Genomic DNA, 26,879 nt, shown 5'->3' with positions numbered 1-26,879 from the left:
CTCGAAGCTTTTCAACACAGTCCTCTCCGGTGACATCTGGTGGCGAAAATTATGAAGAGGAGCTTGAATCTGCAAAATAAAACAGACTGCTTAATTATCACTGCTCACTCCACAGAGTGGAGTTCTCTCTGATATTGGGCCACCGTTGCGTTGCTTTGAACATGTAATTTTTTTTTCCTCGATTGGGGGGCTGAAAAATTTGTAATGCTTATTTGCTTAATACATCTTGATCAATAAACTTTCCTTATGTAAACATGCACCATGGTGTGGCCTTTCTTTGCTTATGACTCCTTGATGTTGGTAAATACAATAAGTGAGCAATATATATAATATACATATGATAATGTACAGCACACTGGAGTATGCTCCTGCTGTGAAGTCCTGCCTGCATCTACTTGCGCATTTAATCACTGGACAGCTGGACAGGTATGTTCATACAAAATATTAGATTAGGCCAATTGTCCTATAAATATTTTTGACCTAGGGGTAGCATTGATTGTGAACTGGAAAGGGAAAATGCTTAGGGGGCTGAGTACGGCTGGGTATCGTCACTGATGTGTAGAATCATTTTGATTCGATACAGGATCCGATTCAATTTGATTGGAATCTGGAAAGTTTTGCCTCAGTCAGAAATATTACAATTCTGATCATTTATCAGTATATATCCATATTTTTGTATCTATTAAAAGAAAGCTGACACTTGTGAGACTTAATTAGAGATGTAAACGGAGAGTTATGAAACCTGCAGCTTCAGAAGCCAGCGAAAAAAAAGATAAACACAGCGCGAACCCGCCGACACATTCAAATTTTGATTCTGACGCATTGGGTCCGCGCTCTGTGTTTACGTTTGTATGTTTTAGCTGTTTGGTGTTTGACGAAATTTTGTGAGGTTTAACCTGAGATGCTGGCGTTTCAGGCAAAATAACGTTTAATTTACAAATCGACTCAGGATTTTAATGAATCAGTATCACTTTATTCAGTTTAGAATGGATTGTAATCAGAAAATCGATAATCAAAACCCACCCCTAACCATGAACTTGCAAAGTAAAAACATGATCTATGTAAGGTAGCCCTTTTGTTATTTTCATTTAAAAAGAGGATTAGTTTTACTGTGCGCTGGCCGAGTCTGTTTCTTTTCTTAGAAATAATTTCTCCTGCCCAAGAGAAAATCCTCTCGCATGGAACAGAAGAGGCTGTGGAGTGCAGAAACTACACTGCAAGTTGGTAGATATGCAGGTATGCGGTCTTATGGGTCCTGCAGACTATCACCTAAAAACAATAAACAAAATGATTTTCTAAAATGTGCAGCAATGTAATTTACGTATAATGTGAAATACATTTTTTTTGTCTTTATTAGCTTTAATTCACATGGAAGTATTTCTAAAGTCATATGCTGTAATGATATTTACATTATGAAAAGATGATTTTGGACATTTCACGTTTTTCACTTCTGCAGATAAAATAAATTGAGCAAAATCAACTCAAAATCCCGCGAATGATTCACTTCCTTATAAACCACTGAATCACTTGTGTTCTAAATGAAGCTTCGGACGTCACTGATCACGTGACTCTGGCCAAACCACACAGTGCTTCTGCAGTGTGTTGTTTTTTGGGTACGCACCGGAGCGCCAGCTTCAAGCGGGCATTAGTCTAATGGATAGATTTAACCAATAAACCATTCTTATGTAAACATGCACCATGGTGTGGTATTTCTTTGCCTGTCACTTCTTGATGTTGGTAAATAAAATAGATGCAAAATACATATAATAACATACAAAACATTATGGCGCATGCCTCTGCTGTGAGGTCCTGCCTCCAGGTACTTAGCAATTAACCACTGGACACCTGGATATATATATATATATATATATATATATATAAAGTGGAATGATCACCTCTTCGCTATCTGTCACCATCAACACACTCCACAAATCCCGTGAATGATTCACTTCCTCATATCCATTTGAATCAGGTACCGAAGCAGTTACGTCCGTAATGAAGCTTCGGACGTCACTGGTCACGTGACTTTTGCCAAACGAAGCAAGCCTCGACACAGTGCTTCTGAACCAGTGTGTTGTTTTTTTCGACACACGCTCCGGAGCGTCAGCTTCACGCGGGCCATCACTACACGGGGACACAAGAACAAAACCTAAGAACTAAACCCTTAACCAGAATAAACTGAAAGATTTTATAATAATGATCAACAGGGGCGATTTTAGCCCATTTTGGGGGGTGCTTCAGCACCCCCAAAATGAATCAAAGCACCCCCAAAGATATCTTACTTTTTTTTTTACAATATTTGCTGTTTGTGTGACACACTACTGAAAATATAAAAAGCATACAGTACTTGGCTGAGACGGAACATTTTAACAACAAAAGTATAGATAACCCTTCCCCCCTCCCAAAATGGTTTGTTCCAGCTCCCCCCCACTCTGGCTCTAGGGTCGTTGCTGCCAGAGCGATGGTAGAGTGCCTGGATTAAAACAGGACATATTAGCAGCATTTAACCTTCAGTTACTCTTTATGTAGTTAGATAGGAGTCATGTTTCTTTTTAGCTGAAAAACATTACACCCAGGTAACCTGCAGTGTTGAAAACGTGTTTTCCAATGATGTTTGCTACCCTACAATCCGTCCTACTCTGTAGTAAATTCAGCGACATTTGACCGTCCTGTTACTCCCACTGAAATGTATACAGCCTATTTAAAATCTAAAACTTAAAATTGTCCGTAGCCTGCTGTTGTTACCACTGTCCTGTTTGAAATGGATACTAATTAGCTAACTGACTGAATGCCCATTAACCTTATAACTCCTGTTGTGTGTGTGTGTGTTTGTGTAGAGAGAGACAGTCAGGTTCATAATGGATATAAGGAAGTTTTTTCAAAAACAGGAGCCACATTCAGGTAAAAGTGTAAGATCAAATGATCCGTCAATAAAGGATAATGTTGGATCAGTGTTTCAATATTTTATATCTTTTATTAGATGTTCATGTGGTTTGGTTATTTGCCTTTTTGTTACAGACTTCTCAAAAAAGTGTTTTGCTTTTCTTTCACAAATGTGGGGATTAAATTGTGTTAAAATGTACAAAACAGTGATGTCATGTTTGTGACGAGGACCCAGGCAGAGAGAGACTTGATGAATTTAAGAATCTTATGATTTAATAAAGAAATTTGCAGACTTGCACAGAGATGGCAAAATTATGATGACTGATAACAGAGATGAAGACAACAGACGATGAGGACAGGGAGGAACAGGGGTTTAAATGCACCAAGGAGACAGTCAGAGGGAACTCGGGACAACTGGAGACATTTAAGGATGCAGGGACTGACAGAGACAGGGAAGAAGTCTCATCGTGACGTGTAAAGCTTATCTTGCCTGGCTGGGCAGCTCTCTGGGTGCTCAGCACCCCCAAAGCTATGATCCTAGAATCGCCCCTGACTCCCACTGAAATGTATACAGCCTATTTAAAATCTAAAACTTAAAATTGTCCGTAGCCTGCTGTTGTTACCACTGTCCTGTTTGAAATGGATACTAATTAGCTAACTGACTGAATGCCCATTAACCTTATAACTCCTGTTGTGTGTGTGTGTGTTTGTGTAGAGAGAGACAGTCAGGTTCATAATGGATATAAGGAAGTTTTTTCAAAAACAGGAGCCACATTCAGGTAAAAGTGTAAGATCAAATGATCCGTCAATAAAGGATAATGTTGGATCAGTGTTTCAATATTTTATATCTTTTATTAGATGTTCATGTGGTTTGGTTATTTGCCTTTTTGTTACAGACTTCTCAAAAAAGTGTTTTGCTTTTCTTTCACAAATGTGGGGATTAAATTGTGTTAAAATGTACAAAACAGTGATGTCATGTTTGTGACGAGGACCCAGGCAGAGAGAGACTTGATGAATTTAAGAATCTTATGATTTAATAAAGAAATTTGCAGACTTGCACAGAGATGGCAAAATTATGATGACTGATAACAGAGATGAAGACAACAGACGATGAGGACAGGGAGGAACAGGGGTTTAAATGCACCAAGGAGACAGTCAGAGGGAACTCGGGACAACTGGAGACATTTAAGGATGCAGGGACTGACAGAGACAGGGAAGAAGTCTCATCGTGACGTGTAAAGCTTATCTTGCCTGGCTGGGCAGCTCTCTGGGTGCTCAGCACCCCCAAAGCTATGATCCTAGAATTGCCCCTGATGATCAACAAAGCACAACAAGGGAGTTCGAATATAGCCTATAACACAAAATCAATCCAAAACATAATAACTCAAAATGCTGGGTCAAAATGACCCAGAACCGTGACAGAAGCAGACAGAAGCTCTGCGCGTTATCATCCCCAGACCAGCGCCCACTGCCGTAGTGGGTGTGCCGCCAGCGGGAGCACATCGTCCGGTTCGAGCTCCACTCCAGTCGGCCTGGAGCAAAGGCCCACCCTCGGGCCCCGGTGGGACCCGACGCCCAGAAGCAGGGGCGATTCTAGGATCAGAGCTTTGGGGGTGCTGAGCACCCAGAGAGCTGCCCAGCCAGGCAAGATAAGCTTTACACGTCACGATGAGACTTCTTCCCTGTCTCTGTCAGTCCCTGCATCCTTAAATGTCTCCAGTTGTCCCGAGTTCCCTCTGTCTCCTTGGTGCATTTAAACCCCTGTTCCTCCCTGTCCTCATCGTCTGTTGTCTTCATCTCCGTTATTAGTCATCATAATTTTGCCATCTCTGTGCAAGTCTGCAAATTTCTTTATTAAATCATAAGATTCTTAAATTCATCAAGTCTCTCTCTGCCTGGGTCCTCGTCACAAACATGACATCACTGTTTTGTACATTTTAACACAATTTAATCCCCACATTTGTGAAAGAAAAGCAAAACACTTTTTTGAGAAGTCCGTAACAAAACCATCAAATCTGATAAAGGTTATTTAAATGATGCTCATAGTGAGTAAGAAGTAAACTGAGTGCATGTTTTGGACAGAGATTCACTTTTAATGTGTATGTATAATATAATACAGATACATAAAAAACACTCCCAAAACAGAATAAATTATTACAAAATATTAATAAAAAACTATAAAAATGGAGGCAACTTTGCCTGTGGTAGAATGTATACAATGTTAAATAATAATGTTATATTATTAAATTTAACTAATTTAATAATACTAATTTTGTGTTGTAAGATTTATGAGTTTCATGCTTTCATAGTGGTACTTGGGAGAGCTTGACATTTTTCTCAGGTGGTGCACACTGTAAAAAGTTTGAGAAACACTGATAAGTGTTTCTCTGCCGCATAAGTCTGTATGCGGCAGTCATACAGACAACTGGACGGTCCAAAAGTTAGCCTACCTATTACTGGCTGAGGTTTTAGTGGAGTTGTGGCTGAACCACATAAAAATATATCATTAATTTTAATCTCCTCAATCAATGATAATGTTATGTTGGAATGTTGTTAAAGAGGGTCAAAAATGTTTCAACCCAGTTTGTTTTGCAGATTCTGTATAGCAGCTTTAATATAGGGAGAGCACAACTTCCTGATTGTATGAATAAAATCAGGTTTTTTCTCTTCGTCAGTTTAATAGTTTCTGTTTTGCCTGTCACTGTTCCCTGTCTGTTTTCTTACCTGGTTCTTCCTGACCTTGTACTTTCTCCTCACGTTCCCCTCTTTCCTCTCTCCCTCTTTGGACTGACAATCATACACTAATAGATTGTATTCAATTAGATGAAAAAATTACATTAATATGAAAAAAGAAATTATTAAGATCACTAACGAAAAGTCCTGTCTCAGTGTACTTTCAACCAAAAGGCAAATAACCAAACCACATGAACATCTAATAAAAGATATAAAATATTGAAACACTGATCCAACATTATCCTTTATTGACAGATCATTTGATCTTACACTTTTACCTGAATGTGGCTCCTGTTTTTGAAAAAACTTCCTTATATCCATTATGAACCTGACTGTCTCTCTCTACACAAACACACACACACACACAACAGGAGTTATAAGGTTAATGGGCATTCAGTCAGTTAGCTAGTTAGTATCCATTTCAAACAGGACAGTGGTAACAACAGCAGGCTACAGACAATTTTAAGTTTTAGATTTTAAATAGGCTGTATACATTTCAGTGGGAGTAACAGGACGGTCAAATGTTGCTGAATTTACTACAGAGTAGGACGGATTGTAGGGTAGCAAACATCATTGGAAAACACGTTTTCAACACTGCAGGTTACCTGGGTGTAATGTTTTTCAGCTAAAAAGAAACATGACTCCTATCTAACTACATAAAGAGTAACTGAAGGTTAAATGCTGCTAATATGTCCTGTTTTAATCCAGGCACTCCACCTCCACTCCGCTGGGTCTCAGCTACCATCGCTCTGGCAGCAACGACCCTAGAGCCAGAGTGGGGGGGAGCTGGAACAAACCATTTTGGGAGGGGGTGGGGTTATCTATACTTTTGTTGTTAAAATGTTCCGTCTCAACCAAGTACTGTATGCTTTTTATATTTTTAGTAGTGTGTCACACAAACAGCAAATATTGTCAAAAAAAAAAGTAAGAAATCTTTGGGGGTGCTTTGATTCATTTTGGGGGTGCTTCAGCACCCCCAAAAATGGGCTAAAATCGCCCCTGCCCAGAAGGAAGAAGCCTCAGCCCTCCTTGCTGTGGTTCCAAGTGGAGAAGGGGTCCAGCGGCAGGGAGACGCTGCTTTTACCCCTCTGTTGCCGCCCAAGAGGTGCCGCTTAAGTTCTGTTCAGGTTGTCAGCCCCAGAAGGCGCTGCACTTTCCTAACACTGTCAACCAAGCACAAACCCCTTGCACACAAAATGCCTCAGGTTCTAACTCCCTGTTCAGGTGTGTTAAATGTTCAGGTGATCACGTCAAGTGTTCCCACAGTTTTTCATTGTTGTGCCTCGGGAAAGTTGCCTCCAACAAAATGTGTGAATGTACATGTTCTCATGTTACAATCATTAAAGAGTGTTGTTTATTCTCAAACAATTGCAAATCCTCACCCTGCCGGCACAATGAGCCAGGTCAGGCAGGTGATGCATTCCCCTGCAGACACACTGGGGGCGACAACGCACCACCGACGGTGCTGCAGGTCGGCTGCTCACTTCCCTCAGTGGCATGCTTGCTCCCCCTCTCCGTGGGTGCTGCGAACTGTTGCCATGGGTTACCGGTTGCAGTTCCGAGTCAAGCTGCCTCGTTTCCGGAGAGTCGTAAACACTACTGTCGGCACCGAGGCAGCCATGATCCTCAGGGAGGAAATAAAGGCGCTATTGCAGAAAAGAGCAATACGAGTGGTCCCCACTTCTGAGACAGACAAAGGTTGGTACAGCCGTTATTTTGTTGTTCCGAAGAAAGGGGGAGGGCTTCGTCCCATCCTCAACCTGCGGGTCTTGAACGCGTATCTATGAACGTACAAGTTCAAGATGCTAACACTCAGACAGCTCTTGAATGCAGTTGGCCCGGGAGATTGGTTTGCCACAATCGATCTAACAGATGCTTCATGTGGCTATACATCCTAAACACAGGCAGTTTCTGAGGTTTGCATTCGAGAGCGTAGCCGACGGATACCTGGTGGTGCTGTTCGGGCTGTCTCTCACTCCGCTGCGAAATGTGCCGAGGCAGTGCTAGCGCCCTTCAGAGAAAGAGGCATCCGCATCTTAGCCTAGCTAGATGACTGGGCTCTCATAGCTTGCTGCAAGTTCAGTTTCAGCTGGGACGCAGACTGCGTTTCCAGACGATATTACGTCTGTCGGGCATGATGGCATCTGTGATCGCCGTAATGCCACTTGGACTGATAAAAATGAGAGTGTTTCAATGCTGGACTCTCTCTCACCGCCTGTGCGTATCGTGTCACCTTCGGAGGAGGCTGATGGTAACTGCGTCTTGCATGCTAGCTCTCAGTCCCTGGAGGGAGCCTGGGCTGCTGTATTAGGGCTCTGAGATTGGGAGGGTGTTGTTTCGCAAGGTGGTGTCCACAGATGCTTCCCTAAGGGGGTGAGGAGCGCTGTGCGAGGGTGTATCAGTGAGAGGGATCTGGTCTGCAGCCCAGCGCGAGTTGCACATCAACCGTTTAGAGCTGTTAGCAGTGTTCTTAGCTCTCAAACATTTCTGTCCAGTCCTGGAGGGCCAGCATGTCTTAGACAGGACGGACAATTCAACAGTGGTGTCTTATATAAACAGGCAGGGAGGGACACGCTTCCTTCCTCCGTTGAAGCTGTCTCGCTCTCTGCTGTTATGGTGCAGTGTTCATTTTCTGTCTCTAAGAGCCACCCAAATGCTGTCTATTTTCCCAAGATCATGCCTGCATCTTATAGCTCAATGGAGTTTGAGTTGCTGAGCTTTTGCTCCCCTTCTTTTGCATCTGAGGAGCAGAGGAGGATGCATTCTCTTTGTCCAGTGCGTGTGCTACGCACCTACATTGAGCGCACTCAGAATGCGTTTATGTGACCAGCTGTTTGTCTCCTTCGCTAATCCAACTAGAGGTAGAGCTCTGTCTAAACAGAGGTTGTCCCACTGGACTATAGAAGCTATCTCACTGGCGTACAGCACCAAAGGTCTTGCTTTGCCCCAGGGGGTGAGAGCTCATTCCACCAGGGGGATGGCGATCTCATAGGCTCTTTTTAAAGGGGTGCCTGTAGCCGATATTTGTGCGGCAGCTAGTTGGCCATCACCACACACTTTTGTGCGGTTTTATCGGTTGGACAGTACAGCCCTTCGGTGGCTCATACTGTCCTTTCTGCTGAGTCTACCGCACACTAAGGTGGTGGTGGTCTGATTCCGGTTCGGTGGCTGGTCTGCGGGGCATGTATATATGTCCCATACTTATGTGTTGTACCGAGTGAATCGACTGAGAGGGAACGAATAGTTATGTCTATAACTTCTGTTCCTTGAAGGAGAGGAACAAGGTGGCCCCACTGAGCAGTTTGGCTTGGTGAAGAGTGGCTATCGAACTGAGGGATGACTGTAATGACAGCGGTTATATGTGCAGGTGGGGCCATGCGCGTGACATCACACATCTGCCTTAAAGGCGTGAACAAAGGTTTCTTCAGCCAGGAGACGTGAGGGCATGATATCCCATACTTATGTGTTGGGATAACTTCTGTTCCCTCTCCTTCAGGGAACAGAAGTTATAGACATAACTATTCGTTTCTAGTCTTTAGGTTTTGTCACTGTGCCTCCCCTGTATTCCACGTTTCATGTCTAGTCTCCCTTGTCTTCATGTTCGTTTATCGCCTGTGTCTGTTTCGTGTTTCTGTGTCAGTTATGTTCCCATGTCTGATTCTTCCCCAGTCCCTGAGCCAAAGCCACGTCTTAGTGTGTGGCTCATGTTTCAGGTTTTATTTTGATAGTCCCTTGAGCTGTGTTCAGAGTGTTCGGTTTTGCTTCCTCCCTGTCTCATTGTGTCAGGTGAGTTCCAGCTGTGTTTCCCTCCTGTTTCCCATCCCCTTGTTATCCTTTGTGTATTTAGTCCTCTGTCTTCCCTTGCCTGTTGTTGGACTGTCTGCTTATCCCCCTTTGTTTCCTAGTCCCATGTTTTTCTTGTTCCAGGTAATTTCGTTCCATGTACTTAGTGTTTAGTTAGTTTAATCTTAGCCTCCCTTTGCTTTTGTTTGCATTTTGTGCAGCCAGAAATAAAGGGTTAATATTAAATTGTGTCTTGGTAGTCTGCATTTGGGTCCACTCTCTCTCTATGCTCGCACTGTCTGCCACTGCAGACATGACAATTTGAGCCTATATGAATGCTTCAAAACTATGCACTCAATTCTTGTTTTTAAAGTCATTAACCCTCTCAAGGCAGGCGTTGCCAATTTGCAACAGTTAAAAACTAACAACCTGATTACCCCACATACATATTTTATGATTTTTTTTTACTCAGAAGTACCACTGCAGGACTTGGTTGTGCATTAGCAACAAAAACTTAATTTGAGCCTGAGAGGGTTAAAGGCGTATGCTTTATAATCATTCCACTCTGGAAAAAATAGCAAAATGACATGGCATTCATGCCCATGATGAGTGTATGTAAACATCTTACTGCAAATGTAAACCAGAAGTGTTGTGTCTGAATGAACCTCAGATCACTATAAAACACAAGTACTGAGGTAAATCTGCAATGAAGATGTAGGTTTAACACTACGTTAGTATGCCATTGAAGGTACAAATCTATTTGACCTTCACTGGAGCTTCTGTTGAAGTGTCCTGGGTCCTACTCCTTGGTTCTAGTCCTCCTGCCTCCTCCTGTCCCTCTTCATCCACCTGATGTTGGTCACTCTGAGGCTTTGGTGGTGATGCTGAAGGTCTCTGCTCCTTTGCCCTGCAGCCATTCTGCATCTCTTGCTCATTACGGGTTTCTAGCCTGTGGCTCCAGTCACTGAAACCTTCATCTTCATCCAGGCCCAAAGAGCAACTGGGCTTTAGCTCCTCATCTGACCTAAGAATACAGCACAGAAAATTTATCACTTACCTGATCTCAGAAACTGAAGCTATTGGTTTTGTTATTCGGTGCAGTGTTTTAGTCATGTAGTCTTTGACTGTGTTAGGGAGATTTGGACATTTTCACAGTAGTCATAAGTAATTGATCCTTTAAACAGAGGAAGGAGAAGTATCACATGCCTTTATGGGAAAGCCTGAAAGTCTCACAACATAGTATAACCAAAAACAATGTGTAAATAATTGTCACAAAATAGCTTTAAATATTATAATTTAACCATGTTTTCATTATTGCTAATCTTAATGCCAATCATAGTCCATATGGCAGACATCCAGGTTTATAATATCACTACAATAATCACTATCAGTGGTGCAAAAGGTGAATGTGAAGTAAGGCAGAAGATGGAAAATAACTTAATAAATCTGGCAAAAATGGTCAGAATCTTACTAACTTAAATAAAATCAAATCTTGACAGCTGACATGGAGTTCAGGACCCAGTCTGATGAGGCTCATTTGAAATTTTCTGACTCTGTGTGTGAGAGCTCACCTGTCTGAGGTGTAGAAAGCTTTTAATCTACTATCCTGAGTGAGCCCATCCCAGTCAAGAGAAGAATAGTTATGAATAATTAATACGGTTTTCTCTCACATTGGGAACGCCCTTACACTGAACCCGAGGAGAGAATCAGCAGCAAGTACTGTCTAAGTATCGTCTAAAGTTTAAATGATTCCCTCTTATGATTACATCCCCTCCACGACTTGAAGTCTTATGCACAACATCTGATGACCTGTATGTACCAACCATGCTGAAGTGATTTTTTTTTCCAAGCTGACCACATAAGGTAGGAAAATATAAAAGGAAAGCCAGTCAGTTTTCTTATTTTCAGTTAATTCTGCTATTCATATTTTCAGAACTTAATAGTCAAGCTTAGATTCTTTTTTAGGCTTCAAGTGAGTTTGCTTCTGAGCAAACAAAGAAAACATATCCATAGGTGCAGCTGCTGCACCTACAGTAACACGGCAAACTGTTGAAAGATGGCTGGCAGGTGGCATATGGGACCTTCAGTTTCAAGCTCCATGGAAACAGAGGCAATAACTGTGGAAACACTAAACAGAGGCACTGCTGCCTCCTGTTTCAGAAAAGCTCGAGTCAGCGGACTGACCTTATAAGTAGCAACAGATTAAAAGCTACTGATATCTCTAAATAACTCCTAGTAGAATTTGTTTTTACACAAATGTTTCTCTAAAAAAGCCATTTTCAGATTGTCCCTTGCTAGCGCAGGAGGCACTGGGCGTCCTTTGGCAGAATGTCTTACACTGGATCTTCTTCCTGATGCAAACTCAGAGGGGATTTGTGTCTCTCACTGGAATCAAACTGTCACTCTTATACTTGCCAAGCAAATGTGTTAACCATTACACCACTGGAAATTCCAGAGTACTCTAGATTTCTCTATAAAGGTTCATATTATATTCAGCATTTCAGATTTTAACAACTGGAATTCTATTTAGATTCATCTAATTCAAATCTTGTCCTTTTAGCAATCTATAAAAACAGGTGTCTCACAAACTAATTATATTTCAGTGTGACTGGGTGGTAGGTAAGGCAATGGGTCAGGAAAAGAACTTAGAGTTCTTTTCAGAACTTACAGAACTTTTCTGAGAAGAGAATGAGTGAACTGTGCAGTTTTTGCTGAGCATATTTCATCAAGTGTGAGTGTCATAAACTCAGGCGATGGGCATATTTCCTCCAAAGATTCCCTTTCTGACATCTGCCCATACAACCGGAAGCTGATAGTGCAGCAGCTTTTTCAGCTCATTTACCTGCAACATCACTGGGCTATGTAACTGGGCTGAATGTACTGATGACACCAGCACACACTTTTCCCCAACAATCAGCACAGACAGGCTGAGCTGTAAACATGAAGAGCAGCTCATCTTCAGTGTTTGCTATAAATGCGATGGTTGGGTTAGTGAGAGAAACCAAGCCTTGTTGGAACAGATGGTATCAGCTGAGAAGTCTTGCAAGCAATCCAAGCAAATTAAATATTCTTCTGACCTAATCACAACAGGTTTTTAAAAAAATATATTACATACTTTTGTATTTTCTGTTTCTAGACAGACTTGTTGATATTTATGTAGCAAAAGCTGTAAAGTCGTATAAAAAGTTGGAAGGCTTGACGAACAACGTGTGGTACAACATTACTTACTCTGTGTTTTGTGTGTGGTGGTTCTGTTGGGTGGGCTCGAGCCAGGAGGGGCTCCCCTCTCCTCTCTGCTTTTCCCTGGCTCTCCTCCTTCTCTCCCGCTCAATCTCTTCAGCATCCTCCTGGCTGCGCTGCGCTGTTACCCTGCAGTCCGCACAAACATCAAGACACTTACAGCACACACTGTGTATACTGCAAATGTAATGTTATACATTTTAGAAAAGACCTTTTAAAGAGCTGTATGTAGCTTATCCAGCTGGGACTTGATAAGCGGAAGGACATGGATGGATGTATATGTTAACTCTAAATGGAAATTAATTTTTCATTAATTAAGTGTGCCTATGCCAAGAGGCACACTTATTACTATTCGTCGGATTTATTATTAAGTGTGCCTATGCCAAGAGGATGCTGATTAAGCATCCACACTATTGAGTTCCTGTTTCTCTTTATTCTTTATTAAGTGTGCCTATGCCAAGAGGCACACTTATTACCATTCGTCAGATTTATTATTGTTAAACACTATTGTTTTCCTGTTTCTCTTTATTCTTTATTGTGTGGATGCCCTCAAAGGCATCCACACTATTGAGTTCCTGTTTCTCTTTATTCTTTATTGTGTGGATGCTTTAAGGCATCCACACTATTTTCCTGTTTCTCTTTATTGTGTGGATGCTTTAAGGCATCCACACTATTGTTTTCCTGTTTCTCTTTATTGTGTGGATGCCCTCAAAGGGCTTCCACACTATTGAGTTCCTGTTTCTCTTTATTGTGTGGATGCTTTTGGCATCCACACTATTGTGTTCCTGTTTCTCTTTATTATGTGTGCCTATGCCAAGAGGCACACATATTACTATTTGTCGGATTTCTTCTTCTTCTTCTTCTTATTATTATTCTTCAGTTTCCGCCTGAAATTTTGCAGCGAAACTCGCCCCGCAGTTTTGAGACAAACTTCATATATGTTACCTCATTTTGTGCAGCTGGATCTGGAATGGTGTGCTATGACTTTTGGTGTTTATGACTATTATAGTTTTTTAAATATTAATATTTTAGTGAAAATTTTCCTGCGCTCCTCTGCCGAACAGTTTTGACAATAGGGTTACATATGTTAGATAATTTTGTGCGGCTGGAGCTGGACTAGTATGGTACGACTTTTGGTGTTTATGACTTTTATAGTTTTTGAAATATTTAGATTTTAGTGCAAATTTAGGCCAATTTCTAGGCTCCTGAGAAAGATTCTACTTTTGGCCCCATAGAAACAGACTTCATTTGTGGTGTGTTGGCTCTCTCTAGTGGTATACCCGGAGTAGTACAGCCAAAAAAGTTTATGCTTGGGCGGAAACTCCATATCCCACAATTCATAGCACGCCTCTGCAGAGTAAACAATGGCGGCCACCGCTTCATTTTATATGTCTTTTATTAGTATTTCTAGGTCACAAAATAAACTTTTAAGATATTTTCAGGCGAGAATGTAGGTGTGTAAACTTCAAATATCTGCTCGTTTTATCAAGACATCCCATATTAGCGACAATTCTCTTACGTGTTGCTGATAGCCGGCTAGCTAGCTAGCGCCGCTAGCTTAGCTAGCTAGCGCCGCTAGCGACCCTTCGTGAAAAACCACCCAGGCTTGGCTGATAGTGAGGTGGCTAAAATTTGTTTCATCGCCCGATCGCTCGGCAAGGGTCTGTGTCTTAGCTGGACTTATTTTTCGTTTATATGGGCCGATGATGCTGGTCGATGTGGAAAAAATAACTGAGTTGTTTGGTGGTGGAGCTACAACAGAGGGCAGCTATCCACCGGTGTGTGACAGAAAGGACATGCCGCGAACGAGACATACAAGGCGGTGAGGCTACCGCCGATCGACCGGTGTTTGCTAACGCGGAGGTCAATCGTGGATCAGGGAAAGTGAAGGCAGGAGCGTGAGGTGAACTGAATTTCAGGTAAGAAGTTATGACCTGCACTCTATTTGGGTCAGATATAAACCGAGTTTAGGTGTAGTTTATTTTCGTTGTGCTGACTTTTTCAATCACTTACAATAACTTGTACTGCGTGCTAGCTAGCATGACGGAGTTTCTATACAGCTGTGTGCGCGCTAAGTTACCGATGTTACCGATGTTGAACTTTATGACAGCCTCCCCTGTCATTCTCTCGCCTGTTGAAACTTCAGTCATGAAACTGATCAATGATCGGCTTTTCTCTCTTGTTTGTTTATCGCGCTAAACAACAGCAGCACATTTAAGCTTGATCAGCTGTTGTTAGAATTCATTTGCTTTTAATTTCTAGTATCAGCTGATGTTTGCTGCAGCCACAGGTGTAAAAATGGCTGTTCCAAACCAGATATCCTTACTGAATCATCAGAGCTGAACTGGTGATGGAGAAACAGGTTTACCCTTAGGTGACATGAATGAGTTGAAGGGAAGTTATGAACTGTTTCTGAGAGACAAATATACACCAAGCTCCTTTTTTTGTGTAGCTGACAGCTGGTAACTGTGCAGGGGCGGATCTAGCAAAGCTTTTGCCAGGGGGCCAGGTAGGGCATTAACAGAGAAAGGTGGACACAAAGATATACTTTTCTTTCTTACTCTCATATAAAATATTTAGCTTTTATTAAATAGTTATCTGAATCTTACAACCAAAGTTTGTATAATAATACACAAGATTGGCTGTAGACCATTGTTCATCATTCAGAACACTGTGTAAAAATAACAAAAAACAAAAAGTGAATGCAAAAGTGCATAAATATTTATTTTACGTGTTTGATGTGTGTGGCGGGGCGTGGTCTGCAGTGCCGCTGCAGGGGAGGTGGACCCACCTGAGCGGCACCTGCAATCACGCCTCTCGGGCGTAGTCTGTGCTCTCTCGGCTGTTTTTTGGGTGTGTGTCGGGCTGTGAGTTGAAAAGCTACAGCCGGCTGTTTGGGTACACCAACCATGTGTGAAAAGTGGTCCATAACGTAATGCTTCAAAGCGTGTTCATGCAAACATTGTCGGATCTGCCGTGGTACAATGGGACTTCTGCTCATGAACCTGTGTGCACAGCGTCTGCAAATCGGCGCTGTACGAAGTAACTTCATCTTTACACAAAACTGTAAGCTGTTATCTGTGAAGCGTGAGCGGTGTTTGTTCATAGTTCATGGTGGAGAATGGGTGCTCTTCTGAGTTTTGCTCTCTGTAGCTGTATGAATGGCAAACTACACTGAATAGCAGCGGCATAGGCACACTTAAAATTTCTTCTGAAATTTTCGCTTTCTAGTTCTTTATTATCATACTTTATTGTGTGGATGCCCTCAAGGGCTTCCACACTATTGAGTTCCTGTTTCTCTTTATTCTTTATCTTTATTATTCTTCATCTGCAAGTTGCTTCCGTACGTTTTTCGGCGCTTAACTACTGCCTCAGTTTTCAGCCGATTTTCACCGTTCAAATCTTAAAAAATTCTGCTCTTTCTGCTCTTTCCAGCTATGACTTTTGGTGCTCATAACTGCTATACTTTTTGAGATATTGAATTTTTTTTGCAATATTTTTTGCCCATTTCTGCCATATCATCAGTGGCCTCACTGATTTTCCTTGCCGGGTTGACCTGTGTTTTAGCTCAGTGAGATGAGCATCCGTTCTCAGACTGGGAGGCCCGGGTTCAAATCCCGCTTATGGCAACATTTCTTTCAGTTAACAGTTAAACTTTTTTAACTCAATTTCAGCTTTTTCACCCCTTTTCAGCAAAATTTTCAGTTTTTTCACCACTTTTCAGCACAAATCCCAGCTTTTTCAGCTATTTTCAGCAAAAACATCTTTTCAGCAGAACTCTGAAAAGAGTTATGCAGAACTCTTTTCAGCAGAAATTCTGCTGATTGAACTCTTTTCAGCAGAATTTTCACCTCTTTTCAGCCCAAATTCTGCGTATTCACTTCTTCTGCAAAATTTTCAGCTTTTTCACCTCTCATTAGCACAAATCTCAGCAGTTTTCAGGAAAAACTCTTTTGAGCAGAAATTCTGCTGATTCATCTCTTTTCAGCGCAACTTTCTGCTTCTTTACCTCTTTTCAGCAGAAATTCTGCTGATTCACCTCTTTTCTGCAAAATTTTCAGCCTTTTCACCTCTTATCAGCACAATTCTCAGCAGCTTCTGCTCATTTCAGCACATTGGTCAGTCTGTCCACCTCTTCTTTGTGTGGATGAGTTTAGCTCAGTGAGATGAGTAACCGCCTTAAGAACAGGAGGGCCAGGTTCGAATCCTGCTTAGGGTGAAATTTTTTTTCCCACCACACAACTTTTTGCAACTTCTCATCTTTTTCAGCTTTTCAGCAGACAGCTTCAGCGTTAAGGCATCCACACAGCATTTTCGCAGGAAATGCAAATTTTTCTAGTTATTCTAGTTGCCACTTTTGTACTTTTTTTGGCACTTAACTACTTCCACAATTTTCAGCCAATTTTCACCGTTCAAATTTTAAACTATTCCGCTATTTCTGCTAATGTGCGCTATGACTTTTGGTATTTTTTGCTATTATACTTTTTTTTAAATATTACGCTTTTTTCCTTTAATTTGTCCCATTGAAATGAATGGAAAACTTCCAAAATTCTGCTAAAACTTGTTTGTTTTTGAAACTTAACTACTTTCCCATACTTTCACCTAGAACAACCATTCAAACTTTAAAATGTTCACAAAGTTTTCTGCTATTGTTGTATGATTCAGCTTTTTCATATCTGTTACCGTTTTCATCTTATCCCTCTTTAAGTTTTGAGTTTCATCTTTGTGATTTTTCACAAAATACATGCGTTGTTATGGTTGCTATGCACTTGGCTTTCAGTGTGCCACTGAAAGTTTTGCACTCTTCTCTTCATGTCTAAACAACTTCTTGCTACTTGCTCAATTTTCACTCAACTTCCACAAATTATACATCAAAACGTAGGTATTTTTGCTGGCTTTCAGAAAATGGCACTATCATTGTTGTGGGATTTATAGAATTTTGGCAAATCGCCTCAGACCAACACATGGAGAGTTTGTTCAAAATCACCGCTGGATTTCTTTAATGAGAGGCATTTTCAAATCGTCATATCTCCTTAACGAAACAAAGTTGAGACATGAGGCTTGTGCCAATATATCTTCAGACACACCTCATGCTCACAATTCAAGAATTTTTTTCTCACCTATTACCGTTTGGCCATGAATTGCATATATTTGAGAGTAGGAAATTTGTCCCTCGCTCAGATCTCTTCAGATTTCAAACTCTGGAAATGAGGCACTTTCTTCTCTCGTCATATCTTTTTGATGGATTGCAACAGAGCCCTGAAAATTCCCATGACTGTTCACCAAAGCCTGCTGTTTCTTACGGTGAAAGAATGGTTTTGATGCTTCATATAGATTTAGAGTTAGCAAAGGTTGTTTGAGGACATGTCAAGGCAGTTTTTGCTTCACCTCTACGCAGTTACAGTGTATTAGAAGTCATATAGCTTTAATAATTTATATTTTATCTCTGAATTATGAAGACCTGCAGATTCCTCCATCTCTTCTGAACAAAACGGTGTAGGAATGACTGTTCTAGCCCCTATGGTTAGGAAATTATGGCCATTTGTTCGAGGGGAATCCTGAATGTCAGAAATACACTGAAGAAAACTCATACCTCTCTCTGTGTCTGCGTGTGTAAGGGCTGATTACAGCAGGTGCAGCTAATTTAGCTGACCTAGATATACCAAGCACAGACTCTTAACAGCTCCAGTTCACTTTGCGCTCTGTGTATGTGTGTGTGTATCAATATTTCTCCTATGTTAAAGTATTGCTTCTCAATCATAGTACTTCAAAGTACTTCTTCTACATCTTAGTACTTCTGCTCAATCATAGTATTCCTGCCAAATCATAGTATTTGTACTGAAACATAGTTTTTCTGCCCAATCATAGTATTTGTACTAAATCATAGTATTTGTGCCAACTCATGGCTTTTGTGCCAAATCAGAATATTTCTGTTATGTTATAGTATTATTACTAACTGGAGGAATTTCTGTTATGTTATAGTATATGTGCTGAATATAGTATATCTGCCAAATAATAGTATTCATCCCAAATCACAGTATTTATGCCAAATTACAGTATTTCTGCTAAAAAGCAGAAATAGTACCTTTTAGCAGAAATTTCTGCCAAACAATAGTATTTATTTTAAAACATACTATTCCTGCTAAATCATAGTATTTGTACTGATTTGTACGCTCTGTGTATATATGTATCAATATTTCTCCTATGTTAAAGTATTACTCCTCAATTATAGTAATTCTGCTAAATCAAAGTACTTCTACTACATCTTAGTACTTCTGCTCAATCATAGTATTCCTGCCAAATCATAGTATTTGTACTGAAACATAGTTTTTCTGCCCAATCATAGTATTTGTACTAAATCATAGTATTTGTCAAAGCTTCGTATCTGTATGTAGTCATAGTATTTCTTCTAAATAATAGTATTTCAATCAAATCTCACAAGTTGTTGTAAAACGCAGTATTTCTGAAAATCATAGTATTTGTACCCAATCATAGTATTTCTGCCATATCATCGTATTTGTACCAAATCATGGGTTTTGCCAAATCATGGTATTTGTGCCAAATTATAGTATTTGTGCCCAATTAATATTTCTGTTATGTTATAGTATATCTGCTGAATATATTATATGTGCCAAATCATAGTATTTGTGCTAAAACATAGTATTTCTGCCATATTGTGGTATTTGTGCAAAAACAAAGAAATCATAGTATATCTGTTGTTATAGTATTACTACTAAGGCATAGTATTTCTGCCAAATCATAGTAGTCCTTCAAAATCATAGTATTACTGCAATTTCATAGTATTTGAGCGAAATCGTACTATATTTGCAACAACGTACTATGTCTGCAAAATCACAGTATTTCTGTAATGTTTTAGTATTACTACTAAGGCACAGTATTTCTGCCAATTCGTAGTATTTGTACTAAATCACAGTACTTGTGCCAAATCATAGTATTTGTTGCAAATCATAGTATTCAAACCAAAACAGTATTTGTACCAAAGCATCGTATTTGTACGAAGTCATAGTATTTCTTCTAAATCATAGTACTTCAATCAAATCTCAGTAGTTGTGCTAAAATGCAGTTTTTCTGCCAAATCATAGTATTTATACCCAATCATAGTATTTCTGCCATATCATCGTATTTGTGCCAAACCATGGTATTTTTGCCAAACCATGGTATTTTTGCCAAATCATGGTATTTGTGACAAAACATGGTATTTGTTCCAAATCATAGTATTTGTGCCCAGTTAATATTTCTGTTATGTTATAGCATAACTACTAAGTCGTAGACGTTCTGTTCTGTTATAGTATATCTGCTGAATATAGTATTTGTGCCAAATCATAGTATTTATAGCAAATCATAGTATTTGTGCCAAACCATTGTATTTGTATGGAGTCATAGTATTTCTTTTAAATCACTTGTTAAAGTATATGTGCTGAATATAGTATATGTGTATCAATATTTGTCCTATGTTAAAGTATTACTCCTCAATCACAGTATTTCTGCTAAATCAAAGTACTTCTACTACATCTTAGTACTTCTGCTAAATCATAGTATTTTTGCCAAATCATGGTATTTGTGCCAAATTATATTATTTGTGCCCAATTAATATTTCTGTTATGTTATAATATATCTGCTTAATATAGTATATGTGCCAAATCATAATATTTATAGCAAATCATAGTATTTGTGCTAAAACATAGTATTTCTGCCATATTTGTCTAAAAACATAGAATGTCTGCACAACCATGGTATATCTGTTATATTATAGTATTATAACTAAGGCATAGTATTCTTTGCCAAATCATAGTATTTTTTCAGAAACATAGTATTTCTGGTAAATCATATTATTTGTTTCAAATTATAATATTCTATCCAAATCATGGTATTTGTGCCAAAGCACAGTATTTGTACAAAGTCATAGTATTTCATTCAAATCTCAGTAGTTGTGCTAAAACGCAGTATTATTGCCAAATAGCAGTATTTGTACCCAATCATAGTATTTCTTCTAAATCATAGCATTTGTGCCAAATCATAGTATTTGTGATAATACATAGTATGTCTGCAAAATTGAAGTATAACTGTTATGTTATAGTATTACTACTAAGTCATAGCATTTCTGCTTTGTCATAGTATTTGTACTAAAATGTAGTATTTCTGCCAAATAATAGTATTACTGTTATTTCATAGTATTTGAGCAAGATTACAGTGTTTCTGCAAAAACATAGTATTTCTGCTAATTCATAGTATTTCTGTTATCTTATCGTACTTGTACTCAATTATAGTATTTGTGCCAAAGTTTAGTATTTCTGCCAAATCATATTATCTCTGCTAAATCATAGTGTCTGCCAAAACATAGTATTTCTGCGAAATCCTAGTAATGTTGCTCAATGATAGAATTTCTGCTATGCTGTAGTACTTTTTGCTTGATTATAGTATTTCTGCTAAGTTAAAGTATTTAATGTAAATCATAGTATTTCTACCAAGTCCCAGTTTTTCTGCTAAATCATAAATAATGTTTTAGCACAAATTGTATGATTTAGCTAAATACTATGATTTGTCACAAATGCTATGATTTGGTACAAACACTGTGCTTTGGCACAAACACTGTGATTTACCAGAAATAATGTGATTTGGCAGAAATACTGTCATTTGGTTTAAATATTATGATTTAGAAGAAAGACTATGTTTTAGTATAAATACTATGTTCAAACTTCAGAAAATTCTGCTATTTCTGCTAATGTGTGCTATGAGTTTTGACCATTGAAATGAATGGAACACATTATCAATGTGGTCACTGATTTTGTTTGCCGGCTTGAGCTGTGTTTTAGCTCAATGAGATGAGCAGCCGTTCTCAGAGCGGGAGGCCCGGGTTCAAATCTCGCTTATGGCAAGAGTTTTTTCAGTTAACAGTTAAAATTTTTTAAAAATCTTTTCAACACAAATTTCAAAAGCTTCTTTACCCCTTTTCATCTGTATTTCCAGCTTCTTCACCCCTTTTCAGCTAAATTTTTTAGTTTTTCAACCCTTTTCAGCACAAATCCTAGCTTTTTCAGCTCTTTTCAGAAAAGTAATCTTTTCATCAGAAATTCAGCTCATTCACCTCTTTTCAGTGCAACATTCTGCTTTACCTCTTTTCTGCAGAAATTCTTCTGATTCACCTCTTTTCAGCAGTATTTTGAGCTTTTTCACCTCTTTTCAGCATTTTTTGCTTTTTCTTGTGTTTTCTGTGGAATTTTCAGTTTTTTCACCTGTTTTAGGTGGGGTCACTAGTTTTCCTTGCCCGATTGAGCTGTGTTTTAGCTCAGTGCGATGAGCAGGCATTCTCAGAGCGGGAGGCCCAGGTTCAAATCCTGCTTGTGGCAAAAATATTTTTAGTTCACAGTTGAACTTTTGTAACACTTTTCAACACAGATTTCAGCTTCTTTACCCCTTTTCAGTAGAATTTTTTGCTTTTCACCACTTTTCAGCTCAAATTTCTGCTTCTTCACCTGTTTCTTCACCGCCATACAACTTTTTGCAAGTTTTCAGCTTTTTCAGCTTTTTTTAGCAGACAGCATCAGCGTTAAGGCATCCACACAGCATTTTCGCAGGAAATGCAAATTTTTCTAGTTGTGTGGATGCCCTCAAGGGCTTCCACACTATTGAGTTCCTGTTTCTCTTTATTGTGTGGATGCCCTAAAAGGGCTTCCACACTATTGTTTTCCTGTTTCTCTTTATTCTTTATTCCACCTTATTCCAGTTGCTTCCGTACACTTTTTGGCACTTAACTACTCCCACAGTTTTTGTGCTATTTTCACCGTTCAAATCTTAAAAAATTCTGCTCCTTCTGCTAATGCTGGCTATGACTTTTGGTGCTCATAACTTCTATACTTTTTGAGATACTGAATTTTTTTTGCAATATTTTTTGCCCATTTCTGCCATATTATCAGTGGCCTCACTGATTTTCATTGCCGGGTTGACCTGTGTTTTAGCTCAGTGAGATGAGCATCCGTTCTCAGACTGGGAGGCCTGGGTTCAAATCCCGCTTATGGCAACATTTCTTTCAGTTAACAATTAAACTTTTTTAACTCTTTTCAACACAAATTTCAGCTTTTCCACCCCTTTTCAGTGGAATTTTCAGTTTTTTCACCACTTTTCAGCACAAATAACAGCTTTTTCAGCTGTTTTCAGCAAAAATCTCTTTTCAGCAGAATTCTGCTCATTCACCTCTTTTCAGCAGAAGTTCTGCTGATTGAACTCTTTTCAGCAGAATTTTCACTTCTTTTCAGCCCAAATTCTGCTTATTCACCTCTTTTGCAAAATTTTCAGCCTTTTCACCTCTTATTCGCACAAATCTCAGCTGTTTTCAGAAAAAAACTCTTTTGAGCAGAAATTCTGCTGATTCATCTCTTTTCAGTGCAACTTTCTGCTTCTTTACCTCTTTTCAGCAGAAATTCTGCTGATTCACCTCTTTTCTGCAAAATTTTCAGCCTTTTCTCTTCTTGTCAGCACAATTCTCAGCAGCTTCTCCTAATTTCAGCAGAATTGTCAGTCTGTCCACCTCTTCTCTGTGAGAATGAGTTTGGGTCAGTGAGATGAGTAGCCGCCTTCAGCCCAGGAGGGCCAGGTTCGATTCCTGCTCAGAGCGACATTTTTTTTTCACCACCATACAACTTTTTGCAACTTTTCATCTTTTTCAGCTTTTCAGCAGACAGCTTCAGCGTTAAGGCATCCACACAGCATTTTGGCAGGAAATGCAAATTGTGTGGATGCTTTAAGCATCCACACTATTGAGTTCCTGTTTCTCTTTATTCTTTATTGTGTGGATGCTTTAGGCATCCACACTATTGAGTTCCTGTTTCTCTTTATTCTTTATACTTTATTCTAGTTGCTTCCGTACGTTTTTTGGCACTTAACTAGTCCCACAATTTTCAGCCGATTTTCACCGTTCAAATTTTAAACTATTCTGCTATTTCTGCTAATGTGCGCTATGACTTTTGGTATTTTTTGCTATTATACTTTTTAAAATATTAAGCTTTTTTCCTTTAATTTGTCCCATTGAAATGAATGGGAAATTTACAAAATTCTACTAAAACTTGCTTGTTTTTGAAACTTAACTACTTCCTCAAACTTTCGCCTAGAACAACCATTCAAATTGTAAAATGTTAACAAATTATTGGGCTATTCATGTCTGATTCAGCTTTTCCATATCTGTTTCCGTTTTCATCTTATCCCTCTTTAAGTTTTGAGTTTCATCTTTGTGATTTTTCACAAATTACATGCGTTGTTATGGTTGCTATGCACTTGGCTTTCAGTGTGCCACTGTAGGTTTTGCAGTCTTCTCTTCATGTCCGAACAACTTCTTCCTACTTGCTCAATTTTCACTCAACTTCCACAAATTATACATCAAAACGTAGGTATTTTTGCTGGCTTTCAGAAAATGTCACCATCATTGTTGTGGGATTTATAGAATTTTGGCAAATCTCCTCAGACCAACACAAAGTCGGAAAACTCTCCATAGAAAGTCTATGGAGAGTTTGTTCAAAATCACCGCTTGATTTCTGTAATGAGAGGCATATTCGAATCGTCATATCTCCTTAACGAAGCGATGTTAAAACATGAGGCTTGTCCCAGTATATCTTCAGACACTCCTGACGCTCATAATTCAAGAATTTTTTCCTCACCTATTACCTTTCTGAGATGAGTTACACTTGTTTGAGGGTAGGAAATTCGTCCTTCGCTCAGATTTCTTCAGATTTCAAACTCTGGAAATGAGGCAATTTTTTCTCTCGTCATATCTTTTTGATGGATTTCCACACAGACCTGAAAATTTCCATGACTGTTCACCAAAGCCTGCTGTCTCTTAGGGTGAAAGAATGATATCAATACTCCAAATAGATTTAGAGTTAGAAAGCGTTGTTTGAGGGCAGGTCAAGGCAGTTTTTGCTTCGCCTCTACTCAGTTATGGTGCATTAGAAGTCAAATATCTTTAATAATTCATATTTTAATGATAAATTGTCAACACTTGAAGATTCCCCCATCTCTTCTGAACAAAACGGTGTAAGAATGACCGTTCTAGCCCCTACGGTTAGGAAATTATGGCCATTTGTTTGAGAGGAATCCTCACTATGAGAAATACACTGCAGAAATCCTGTCTCTTTCTGTGCTGAGTGTGTGCAAAAACGGCTGCACCTGTTTTGGCGGGAAAAAGTACACAGCCTCTCTGATTGGTGGATTCAAATTCAGCAGCTCCCAGGCTGCTTGACTGACCTAGAAACTTGCTCCTCTCTCCCTGTGTGTGTGTGTGTGTGTGTGTGTGTGTGTGTGTGACAGAGAGAGAGAGAGAGAGAGAGAAAGAGAGAGAAAGCCTTTTTATGGGATCATCTCATTGTAAGATTCAAATTCAATATATTTAGACTGGTTGACTGAATTGGATCTTGTGTGTGTGTCTCTCTGTGCATGTGTGTTGCCATATGTGTTCATATTTGCGATTGTGTGGCTGTTATATTATTTTTGCCGATTTTTTTCATTTAATAAGTATATTTGAGGGACCCTTAGCAGGGTCAGCATTTTTTCAGCTGTCCATTTTGCTTTTCCAATTTTTCTGTTTAAGTTATTACTATTGTGCTGAATCATACTATTTCTACTATTTTATAAGATTTGTGCTAAATATAGTATTTCTGCCAAATATAGTATTTCTGATTAATTATAGTTTTTCTACCAAATCATAGTACAGTACTTTTGCTTTTTATAGGATATTTATATTGCTTAATATAGTATTTCTGCTTTTTATAGGATTTGTGCTTAATATAGTATTTCTGCTAAATGTAGTATTTATGCTTAATCATACTATTTCTATATATTTCTGCCAGGTCCCCAGGCAGCCAATCCTCTGTGAGGACTGACACATTCAAATTTACATATCAGGGCCTGCACGGCTTCCCAGCCAGCCAATCATATCTGAGGTCTGCCGTATCTTCTCTCGTCATATCTCAGTCACGGATGTACAAAGAGCAATGAAAATCGCAGTCAAAGTACACCAAAGTCCGCTGATTCACCCAGTATAAGAATTATGATTCTAGTCCACCTAGTTTTTGAGTTACATGACGTTTTGTAACTCCAAAAAACGTCGCTCTTTGCCTCTCACCGCGATCTAATTCTGACTGCTCATCACCCTGTTTTCCAGGCGCTCGTTCTCTTTCCCAGTGGCACAGTTTGCAATGACACAGGTCTGCAACCCAAAGGTCGTGGGTTCAATTCCACCTTGGTCAACATGTTTTTTTTACCTACAATTTACTACACTATCACAGACCACTAATTCATATTGATCATTTATTACAATTCTGCAAACTTTTATGATTTTAGCAGCTTTTCTAATATGGACCTCACATTCTTGTTAACACTCCATGGCACAAATACTGTTCCCTTTAGGCCACAGGTGTCGAACTCCAGGCCTCGAGGGCCGGTGTCCTGCAGGTTTTAGATATGTCCTTGATCCAACACAGCTGATTCTAATGGCTAAATTACCTCCTCAACGTGTCTTGCAGTTATCCAGAAGCCTGGTAATGAACTAATCATTTGATTCAGGTGTGTTGACCCGGGTGTTATCTAAAACCTGCAGGACACCAGCCCTCGAGGCCTGGAGTTCGACACCCCTGCTTTAGGCTCTGTGAATGTGTGTGTGTATCAATATTTCTCCCATTTTAAAGTATTACTCCTCCATAATTGTATTTCTGTTAAATCAAAGTACTTTTACTACATCTTAGTACTTCTGCTCAATCATAGTATTTCTGCTAAATCATAGTATTTTGCCAAATTATGGTTTTTGTGCCAAATCATAACATTTGTTTTATGTTATAGTATTACTACTAAGTGGAGGAATTTCTGTCATGTTACAGTATATGTGCTGATTACAGTATTTCTGCTAAATCATAGTATTTCTACTATATTATATTTTTCTTTCTAAATATAGCATTTCTGCTATATAATTGTATTACTGCTATGTTATAATATTTGTGATAAACCAGAGTATTTCTGCTGAAACATAGTATTTCTGCCGAATGATAGTATTTCTGTCAAATTACAGTATTTGTGCTAAAACATAGTATTTTTTTTTTTAAATTTCAATATTAATAATAAATTACAGTGTCTCTGGTAAATTGCAGCATTTCTGCTATGTTGTACTGTTTTTCTAAATCATAGTATTTCTGTAATGTTTAAGAATGTTTGGCTAAATATATTCTTTCTGTTATCTT

General features: G+C 39.2%; 1 protein-coding gene across 1 annotated transcript in view; it reads right to left on the bottom strand.

Annotated features, from left to right (window-relative positions):
• LOC102075929 (non-muscle caldesmon) overlaps nt 1-26,879 on the bottom strand; it is a 71,790-nt gene that overhangs the window by 36,954 nt on the left and 7,957 nt on the right. The window contains exons 4-5 of the mRNA XM_025909025.1: nt 12,628-12,768; nt 10,165-10,423 (exon numbers count right to left, since the gene is read on the bottom strand). Of these exons, the coding sequence (XP_025764810.1) occupies nt 10,165-10,423; nt 12,628-12,768 (400 nt within the window). The remainder of the gene's footprint in view (nt 1-10,164; nt 10,424-12,627; nt 12,769-26,879) is intronic.

Source organism: Oreochromis niloticus, linkage group LG1 (genome assembly GCF_001858045.2).
Source record: "Oreochromis niloticus isolate F11D_XX linkage group LG1, O_niloticus_UMD_NMBU, whole genome shotgun sequence".
In the NCBI taxonomy this organism is placed as follows: domain Eukaryota; kingdom Metazoa; phylum Chordata; class Actinopteri; order Cichliformes; family Cichlidae; genus Oreochromis; species Oreochromis niloticus.
The sequence above is the reverse complement of the archived record's forward strand: the minus strand, read 5'-3'. Positions and strand labels throughout refer to the sequence as shown.